The sequence below is a fragment of the Euphorbia lathyris genome, chromosome 1 (genome assembly GCF_963576675.1).
Source record: "Euphorbia lathyris chromosome 1, ddEupLath1.1, whole genome shotgun sequence".
NCBI lineage: Eukaryota > Viridiplantae > Streptophyta > Magnoliopsida > Malpighiales > Euphorbiaceae > Euphorbia > Euphorbia lathyris.
The window spans coordinates 130,653,387-130,664,008 of NC_088910.1; the positions used below are offsets into that span (position 1 = coordinate 130,653,387).

Sequence of the window (10,622 nt, forward strand, 5' to 3'; positions counted from 1 at the left end):
GTGGCCACAAGCTTTAGCTTCTCAAGTATGGGTGTTGAATTACATAAATTCTCACTAAATTTGTGTAAATTACATACATGGCCATGAACTTTAACGCAACTAATATTATGGTCATTAAACTTCAAAACGTGATTCAACTTTACAGTAATTAATATTATGGTCACTAACTTCAATTAATATTTCAAAATAACTATTGATGATCGTTTATGATTTTCTAAACAAATTTAATTCTTTAACTTTTTCGTTTTGAGTTCATTTAGATGTTGTTTGTTTATGAAAGAGAAAGTGAATGTTTAGAGGGAGAAAGTTTTGGAAATGGTGATTTTGTTAAATAAAAGATGTGATTTCATGATAAATGTGGTTTTAAATAACCTTAATTCTTTGATGTTTTCATTTTAAGGCCAGCATCGATTATTGTGGGATGTTAATTGAAGCACAATGATTATAATATTAGGAAGTGAAAGTTGAATGACTTTTATGTTACGTTTTAAAACTTAGCATTCATATTATAAAAATGAGTAAAGTTCAGTGACTATAGTTGTAATTTACCCTCACTACATTATATAAAGGCTTAAGGCCCTGTCCTTATCGTTGGAAAAAACTGAACTGAATTGAATGCTATTGGATTTAACTGAATGCTACCGAACTTAACTGAATGCTACTGAACTTAACCAAACTTAACCGAACTTAAGAATAACGATGATATTAGACTTTAAAATAATTTTAATGATATTGGACATTATAAGCTTATAATAATAATAATAATAATAATAACAATAATAATAAATAAATATATTATTAGAGATAAAACTAAATTGAATATCAAATAAAAGCTTGTCTCGATAAAAGCCTATGAAAATAAATAAAAATGTGTCTAATTTAAATTAAAAATACAAATTACTTACAAACACAAATTTACATACAATTTAAACCCTATGAAATTAAATACAAATTTTCATATGAATACAAACTCTGAACTTTTTATTATAATTAAGGGTTAAGGTGCAAAAATACTCCTAACGTTCTGAGTCAGGAGCAATTTTACTCATAACGTCTAAAATGGTGCAATTTTATCCCTAATATTGGAAGCCAAGAGCAATTTTACCCTTAACATTGATAAATTTAAGAAATAATTCATCAAACTGTCTTCTTAGTCATGAATCGTGTCATCTCCACTTCACACGTGCGTCATTTTATCAGTAACAAATCACAAACATATATTGGAATGTGAAAAAAAAATTGTCTTTTGCACGAATTGGACAAAAAAATTCAAAAAATTATATATAAATAATTATAATTATAATAAATTATATATATATATATTATAAACAATAATAAAAAATTATATATAAATAATGATAAATTACTGAATGCTGAATTGAACTGAACTGAACTGATTGCTACTAAACTGAACTGATTGTTACTGAAATTAAGTAATAAAGAACATGGCCTAATACATGAAATTACACATTAAAAAAACCATATTTTTCTTTAATTATGCTTGAAATTACACTAATTGGTAAATGTTAGGTTTAACAAGGAGAAACTATAGTATTTTAGAGGTTCTAGACCTAGTTTTCATAAAAGTATTTTACAAATTTAATTAATTCTTGATTGGATAAGGACTAAATTAAGGTGGGTGACGCGGGGCGGGTGGTATCTTCAGAACCACAAGAAGCTTTCCCAAATGGTGTATTTTCTTTCCCAATCCCCGAGACATTTGCTCACATTGCCACGTTGAGAGCTATAATCTTTGCAGTTGGCTGCTAGGGGAAAAAATTGGCTTTAACCTCTAAATTGAATACGATTCTATACTTGTGGTTAATATTTTCAAAAACATATCGAAAGATGTTCCCTAGATTGTTAGGCAGAATTAGCTGGCTTGTTTAAATCATCTTTTAGATATGCGAGTAGTGATTTCTCACACCTGCATAAAGGGTAATAGAATGGTTGTTTCACTGACTCGCTTCGGGTTACTACTGGACATTTAGTTTGGTGGGACTCGATGTCTACTTTCTATGGTTCATTTTTTTATGACTTTAGTAATAAGGAGCAATTTCATTTTACTTAGTCCTCATTGTATTCTTTCATTTGTTATTCTTTCTTTCATTTGTAATAGGGCCTTTCTTTGTTTCATTGTTATACGAGTGTCATCCTAGTTGGGATGTTCTGTCTTTGAGGAAAGATCAACTTCCCACTTTTTTCCTAAAAAAAACTAAATTAAGGTCAAAGTTATACTATTGTTAGGGTAAATTTTGAAAAAAGAAAAACTTTGTGATTTGACATTTTTGTAAATAGATTCACATTGTTTAAAAATTTGTAAACTGGAGTGTGTGATTTCTGTAGTTTGTAAACTCAAGCATTTTGTCAAAATTATTGTCGTAATTTACTGTAAAAGGTAGCGACTTAGACGAATTAAAAAGTATAACTTTGCAAATTACCTCATATCTATATAAGGTCTAAATATTCAAATTAATTAAACCACAAGTATGTTTTAACTGAAAAATTGACTTATAGATCATTTAACTGCAAACTGCACAAATCACAAACCCCTTGTTTGCAAGTCTTTAAACTACAAGATTGTGTTTAAATGTCCCTTATTGTGCTATTATTAGTATGAGGTGGTAATTGAAAAAATAAGGCAGGGTGTAGTATTGTTGCTGATTTTCAATTCAATTTTAGCACACTATATTTCTATTTTCTATATGTGATTACTATTAAATTTATATCTGAATAACATTATTTATAGATATATATTTTTTTAACAATTGAGATCTCAATAAATATTGTGCTTTAATTGAAGTAATTTTCGAATTAGAGGCCACTCAAAATTGAAGGTTGTAAGCGCATGCCTAGGCCAGCTCTCCCTAGAATTAGGTTTGTTTAAGACGGTATTATTTTCTATGTGCAGATTAACTGCTCGTTCGATTCAAGTTTTCGAAATTACATTTTTTTTCCTTCAATTCTAAACACTAAACATGAGATAAAAATATTTGGTAAAATTTCAAAATAACTGATTTTTAGCAGAAAAATTAACTAACCTATACTATCTATCAAATAGCAAGGGGTGAACCAAACGGCAAATATGAAATTTAGCCCAAGAAAGGGTTTAGTACGACTGCCCATACAGAAGAAAATCACAGGAAAAAAAAATGAAAAAGAAAGAGGTTCCACCGAGACTTGAACTCGGGTTACTAGATTCAGAGTCTAATGTCCTAACCGCTAGACCATGGAACCTCAGATGCTATACCACGATAATATGCACTAATATACTTTAGGTACACATATCAATACATTGATACATCAATTCTTTAAGAAAAATTTTGTAAAAATATTGACCATCAAAAGTAATTTTAATCATAACATTTTTAACTAAGAGTAATTTCACTCTTATGTTGCTAAGTTGAATCAATTTTAGATATCGTTATAAAACCCGTATATTTTGTTCTTCATTCTCCACCAATCTATATATAATATAAAACAGTAACGATTGAGCTGGGGTGTCACTTCCTCCTTTTTTACTGATAAAGTATAAAATATAAAATATAATATATTAATTTTAATTATATTATTATATTTATCTATAAAAAGATTATTGAAATTAAATGTGAAAATAAAATAATAATCCCTAAAATCTCTCTAATTCTCTGCATATCTATATCTAAAAGTTCTACATAATTTAAATTAATCCCTAAAATCTCTCTAATTCTCTACATATCTATATATAATATAAAACAGTAACAATGGAGCTGAGGTGTCACTTCCTCCTTTTTTACTGATAAAAAATATAATAGAAAATATAATATATTAACTTTAGTTATATTATTATATTTATTTATAAAAAGATTATTTTATCCGTACTATATCTAAAAGTTCTACAGAATTTAAATTAATCCCTAAAATCTCGCTAATTCTCTGCATATCTATATCTAAAAGTTCTATAGAATCTAAATCAATCTCTGAAATCTCTCTAATTCTCTGCATATCTATCTATATATAATATAAAACAGTAACGATGGAGCTGAGGTGTCACTTCCTCATTTTTTACTGATAAAAAATATAATATAAAATATAATATATTAATTTTAGTTATATTATTATATTTATTTATAAAAAGATTATTTTATCCGTACTATATCTAAGAGTTCTACATAATTTAAATTAATCTCTAAAATCTTTCTAATTCTCTGCATATCTATATCTAAAAGTTCTACATAATTTAAATTAATTTCTAAAATCTCTCTAATTTTGTGCATATCTATATATAATATAAAACATTAACGATGGAGCTAGGGTGTCACGATGGAGCTAGGGTGTCACTTCATTATTTGTTAATATTTATATATTAAGATGAATCCGTGCATCGCACGGGTCAAAAACTAGTTACATATCAATTGGTACTAAAAAACCGATTTCACATTTTTTGTGATTTTAATAATAGAATTAAAGATTAATATTCTTAAATTCAAAAAAATATGAATTTTTTTTTGTTCAAATCGTACAAAATACAGTAATTTTTTTCTCATCTATAATATGTTTGTGATATGTTACTAACTAGTGATAAAATGACACATGTGAAGTATAGATAACAAGATACATGACTAAGATGATAATTTGATAAATTGTTCCTCAAACTGACAAGTGGACTTAAACTAAAATTCTCAAAATCAAGTTCTAATATATACAAATAAACTTTAATTAGATGAAAAACTACCTAAAAACTCAATTAATCCACTAAGTATTTTCATTTAGATTTAAATCAGACTCAAATACCAAGACCCAAGTCACTTAAATTAGATTTCTCAAAATCAAGTTCTAATATATAAAATAAACTTTAATTAGATAAGAAACCACCTAAAAACTCGATCAATCAAGTAAATAACAAGACTTAACAAGACCCGGAATCACTTAAACTAGAATTCTCAAAATCAAATTCTAATATATACAAATAAACTTTAATTAGATGAAAAACCACCTAAAAACTCAATTAATGAGTAAGTGTTTCTGTTTAGATTTAAATAAGACTCAAATAACAGCAACCCAAGTCATTTAAACTAGAATTCTTAAAATCAAGTTCCAATATATACAAATAAACTTTAATTAAGTGAGAAATCGCCTTAAAACTCGATTAATCCACTAAGTATTTCCATTTAGACTTTAATTAGACTCAAATAACAAGACCGAGTCGCTTAAACTAGAATTCACAATTCTAATATATACAAATAAACTTTAATTAGGTGAGAAACAAACTAAAAACTCGATTAATCGAGTAAGTATTTGCATCTAGACTTAAATTAGACTCAAATAACAAGACCTTGAATCGTTTAAACTAAAATTCTCAAAATTAAGTTATAATATATACAAATAAACTTCAATTAGATAAGAAACCAACTAAAAGCTCGATTAATCCTTCAAGTATTTTCGTTTAGACTTAAATAACATGACCCCGAGTCGTTTAAACTAGAATTCTCGAAATCAAGTTCTAATATATATATAAATAAACTTTAATTAGATAAGAAACCGCCTAAAAACTCGAATTAGACTCAAATAACAAAACCCCGAGTCACTCAAACTAGAATTCTCAAAATCAATTTCTAATATATACAAATAAACTTTAATTAGATGAAAAACCACCTAAAAACTCGAATTAGACTCAAATAACAAGACCCCAAATCACTTAAACTAGAATTCTCAAAATCAAATTCTAATATATACAAATAAACTTCAATTAGACGAGAAACCACCTAAAAACTCGATTAATCAAGTAAGTGTTTCTGTTTAGACTTAAATTAGACTTAAATAACAAGACCCCGAGCCACTTTCAAGTTCTAAGATATAAAGTAAACTTTAATTAGATGAGAAACCACCCAGAAACTCGAACCGATTACCGATTAATAGGAAAGTATATACCCAAAAAGTAGACAATCTTCATCTCTGTCATCAAATATCACAAAAAGGGGAACAGGGTAGACAACTGTGTTGTTGAGATATTGCCATTAAATTTCCCTAAACTTTCTTTCCTATGTACTGGAAGTATGAAAATGCATCTAGCAAAAAATTACAAGTCAGATGAGAAAATTGAATTATGAAGAGAGAGAGAGAAAGAGAGAGAGAGAGAGAGAGAGAGCTCTTTACCCGAAAGAAAAAGCAACCAAAACTCAGGTTGGAAATATTGAAAATGATTTCCAAAAAGAAGTATTCACCAGAGAAAAAAGAACTTCAAGAAAAACTTCCTAATACCACTACTTTGCAACTAAGTATTTATCATTGGTATGGTTTCTTCTTGCCTGCTCTTCATTTACGGATGTGCAATCTGTTGGTCTGCATCCGGATCGATCAGCATGACCGAGCTGTGATGATGCACCATATACCATCGACCATTATGGAACTCGAACACGTTAGTAACAGTAAACGGCCCTCCATCCACGTCTACATAGGTTTTCATAGTAACCCAAGCCATGTCAGTCAGCACCCTAGCCCTTATGTCCCGAACCTGAAAGTCCAGCCCTTGCTCCCAATTAAAAGCAAGCTGCCAACTCTGCATTACAGCATTATACCTGCACAGAGGCAAAATATAAATCATTCTAGTTCGACTTCAGTCGAATACTAAATGAAAATCCTGTAAAATTGGCACAATCAGCAATTGACAGTTCTAGGTGTTAGACTAAGTGCCCGTTTACTCCAACAACAACAAACCAAGCAAGCCTGAAGTCCGTTTGACAGACAACATTCTGACCATAACACCCTCACTTGCATCTCGGAAAAACGATATAACATAGTTCGGTCTAATTCTATTTTTCATTATCTGACAACATCAAAGAGAATGCTAGTTGATGGAAACCTCGGAAATTCAGAAGGATCTAGAGGCGTGATATATGCTTCAATAGGAGTATAGACTACTTTATCTAGAAATATTGGCTACAGAAAACCATCTCAGTTCTTGACTTTTTATTTACAAATTTTAGTTGATTTAGACTTTAATGTTATAAAATATTAAAGTTCAAGGATTTTTATATCAACAAATACAGTTTAGGGGCCATAATGTTAATAGCTCTATAGTTCAAGGCCATGAATGTATTTTACCCATTGCTATTGCTCTTTAAAGCTATATGATATATCTATTTATCCACCTCTATAGACAACTTCAACCAAAAACTCGAAATGACCATGCACCCTCATTATGAATCGGACTAAATACAGGAACTGTGAATCACATGAAGCAACAAAACAATTTAGGCTCTAATACTTCTACATATATAATGGATTGAGAAGCAGCTCGAACAGATCAGATCCGATTGGATCTGATTGTAGCTTCGAGTTGAGGTGCGGCCGGACGGACCGGACAGAAAGGGAATGCCAGACAATCAGCACTTTATCCGATTGATGAGGACATTACCACAATGAAGGCATCTGGATACAAGCTAATACTTTCTATGGGGAGGCAAAAGATTCCAATTATAAGCATGTACTTTCAGAGATATACTAACTTAATTCACATAATAAAGAAGCAGGCTCTCCACAATTCATGAGATCAGTAGCATCTTGATAGACGGGTAAATCTCTGTCTCCAAACAACACAGGTAAATCTAACATTATTGCACGTAAGAATTTCCATAAGAAGCAGGTACAAAAAGAAAAATTCCTAATTGGCAAAGCACTAAAAAGGCTCAAGCAAAAGTATCTATCGATAAGGATACTTCTCCCCAGTGCTTTTAATGTATTAACAAGTGCAGAATTCTTTACATTTCAAACCCCTACACACTAAAATCCTAACTCCTAACACAGAGACGAGTCGATGACAATGCAGTGTAAATTAATAATATCTACGAAAGGTTAACCTAGATATTTCTCATCCTAAAAATAAAATGAATTACAAGGACGCGTCACAGAAACATGCTATGCCACTGACACTCAAATCAGCAAGCAATTAATGGCAAAATCACATTCGAACAGTCCAAACCCAATAAAAACAAAGGAATCTACTTTATCACAGTAGTGCAACTTAAAAGCATAAGCATAATTACTATTTAGCACGAATTTTGACAATAACGTACCCTGAGAAAAGTTCCCCTGATGCATGGATACACTTTACATAATCTGCATTTAGCCAAAAACGGCTCATTGCTTGAAGAGACCTTTCTTTAATGATGTTAAAGAATTCTGCGTTGACATTCACAATGGCTCTTGTAGCCGCATAGTAAGCCTTCCATCCATTAACAGGTGTCACGGTATCTTGTTCCAAAGTAAAATCCTAATACAGAAAAGTTACAAAAAAGAAATTAAATGCAAAACTATAGGACAGCAAATATATAGAAAGTGCGACACGACAAGAATTTAAATGAAAAGGGTTCACTATGAAATCGTATAAAATTGGAGAGAGAACATAACATAAAGACAAGAATTAACTCATGGAAATTGAAGAAATGTCAATACAGAACCTCAGAAAATCTAGATACAGAATCTCATCATGCAAACTAACTAAAGAACCTCAGAAATCTAACAGAATGTATTATCCCTACTGCGAAAACATCACTTGTGATCCTAAATACTTCAGAGTGTTCATATTTAACCTCAGAGTGTTCTGATCCATTGACTTGAAACATTATACCTAGGAGCGTCGAAACTGATTGGTGTGTTATGTAATTTATATATTCCACATGATTATACCTAATATAAATGCAAGAAATACTGATGATCGTAGAGTTACCTCTCGAAATTGTGTTATATGTCACAAATTGACAACCCTAACTATACTTTGACATTTCTGATTTCACACTTAAAAGAAGCATACAATTCCATCCATATAAAAAGAAGTAGAAATGAAAACAATGCCCAAAACCTAAAAACAAACAACTGCAAAAACCCAATTTAACTTTAAAGATTCCGCAAGGGAAAAACAATCGATAACCGTACCTTGTGATAAAGAGCTTTCCAAGCATTATCATCATTAGCAGCCCTTCGCATCAAAGAATTAGTCATCGACAATCTACACAAACTCGGATAATCCAAATAACTCAGCGCGTGTGTCGTAATCTCCGGCACCAATTGTTCCATCATCGATGCCCCAGTCTGTCTCTCAACAGGTTTATCCGTCATAACCGTTGCCGCAGCCACCACCATTTCGCCGCCGTTAGGTTGTCTCGCACTAGCCGCCTGAGAGGAAGAATCCGAATTCTTTACAGTACCGTTACACGAACAGCTACAATTACAATTCTTAGAGGGGTGAGATTTGGGGAATCTTGATCGGACAGTGAGGAGAGCGAGTAAAAGAGAAAAAAGAGTAAAAGAACAGGCTAAAAGAAAAGGCTGAGAAAAGAAAGCGAGTGTGAGAGTAGAGGTAGTAATCTCCATTCATAAGACATTTAAACTACACAGAAGAAGAACATCAAACCCTAAAATTGATAGTGTTTTCTTGAATCCCTAAATGAAGATTGATTAATGGTTTCCTTTGTGATGAACAGAACCCTAGTGAAGAAGAAGAAGAAGAAGAGCGGAATTTTGATTGCAGAAGGAAGAGAGAGAAAATGAGGCTTGTAACTCGTGACTTGTAACTGACTGAAGAGGATCCTCGAACGTGTGCTCTCTCTGCTCATGCGCCTCCGAATCTCGACTCAATTTTTCAGAACTCGTGTCATTTCTATTTTTATGGTATAATTAGGAATATTCCGAAGCGTACTTGTTAAAATCGGACAGCTTAAAGAACGGATAAGGAAAAAATTAAGGATATAAGATTTAATTAGAGTTGAATCTGCTAATTCGTGACCGATTTTTTTAATAGGTTTTAAGCGGATTTCAGCAATGTTAATTTTTGGTATATTCGGATCAGTTGTCTGTCGAATCCAGTTCAATTGAGTTGATCTGGTTGGGATGATCCGGATCTTACAATTTTAATTATAATTAAGGTAGGATTCTAATCCAAATGATCAATAAGTGACAAGGTATTGATAAAGACTATTTAAATGATACGATTCATTTAATACACTAATTATTTTGAGTAAAGTTTAATTTAATGTGAACGATCAAATTTATGTCTATCGTAAGGTAAGAATTATTGTTGTTTATTACTGATACAATTCACAAAGATAATTTAAATGATATAATTCATTTAATACAATAATTATTTTATGTAAAGTATAAAAAATATCTGATTTACCGTCAAAGAATATGTGAATTAATTTTTTTGATAAAAAATATTTATGATTTAGTTAATTTACAAAGTTACCTTGTATATAGAATAAAAATAAATATTTTTAATTGTTCCAAACCATTCGTTTTGGGTAAATAGTTCTGACAATAATTTTTTATGAAATATTTAAAAGAGAAAAGTATAAATCATGTGGTTTGAGCCATTTTTAAACATAAACTATGTGGTTTAAAAGTTGGTAGACATGTACCTTGAGGTTCAATTAGAGTTGAATCCGCTAATTCGTGACCGGTTTTTTTAGGCGGATTTTAGCAATGTTAATTTTTGGCGTAGTCTGATCGGTTGTCTATCGAATCCGGTTCAATTGAGTTGATCTGGCTGGGATGATCCGAGTCTTACAATCTTGAATTATAATTAAGCTAGGATTCTAATCTAAATGATCAATAAATGACAAGGCATTGATAAACACTATTTAAAT

General features: G+C 30.7%; 1 protein-coding gene and 1 non-coding gene across 2 annotated transcripts; both read right to left on the reverse strand.

Moving 5' to 3' along the window:
• Nucleotides 1-3,165: 3,165 nt before the first annotated feature.
• On the reverse strand, nt 3,166-3,237 carry TRNAQ-CUG (transfer RNA glutamine (anticodon CUG)). Its single transcript has one exon. It is a non-coding gene; the product is annotated as a tRNA-Gln (tRNA).
• A 2,656-nt stretch (nt 3,238-5,893) lies between these two features.
• LOC136211006 (F-box protein SKIP8-like) lies at nt 5,894-9,627 on the reverse strand. Its single transcript, XM_066002495.1, has 3 exons — nt 8,914-9,627; nt 8,055-8,251; nt 5,894-6,557 (listed from the first exon to the last, which is right to left on the reverse strand). The coding sequence occupies exons 1-3, from the start codon at nt 9,349-9,351 to the stop codon at nt 6,299-6,301; spliced, it is 894 nt and encodes a 297-aa protein (XP_065858567.1). The 5' UTR covers nt 9,352-9,627; the 3' UTR covers nt 5,894-6,298.
• Nucleotides 9,628-10,622: the final 995 nt, after the last annotated feature.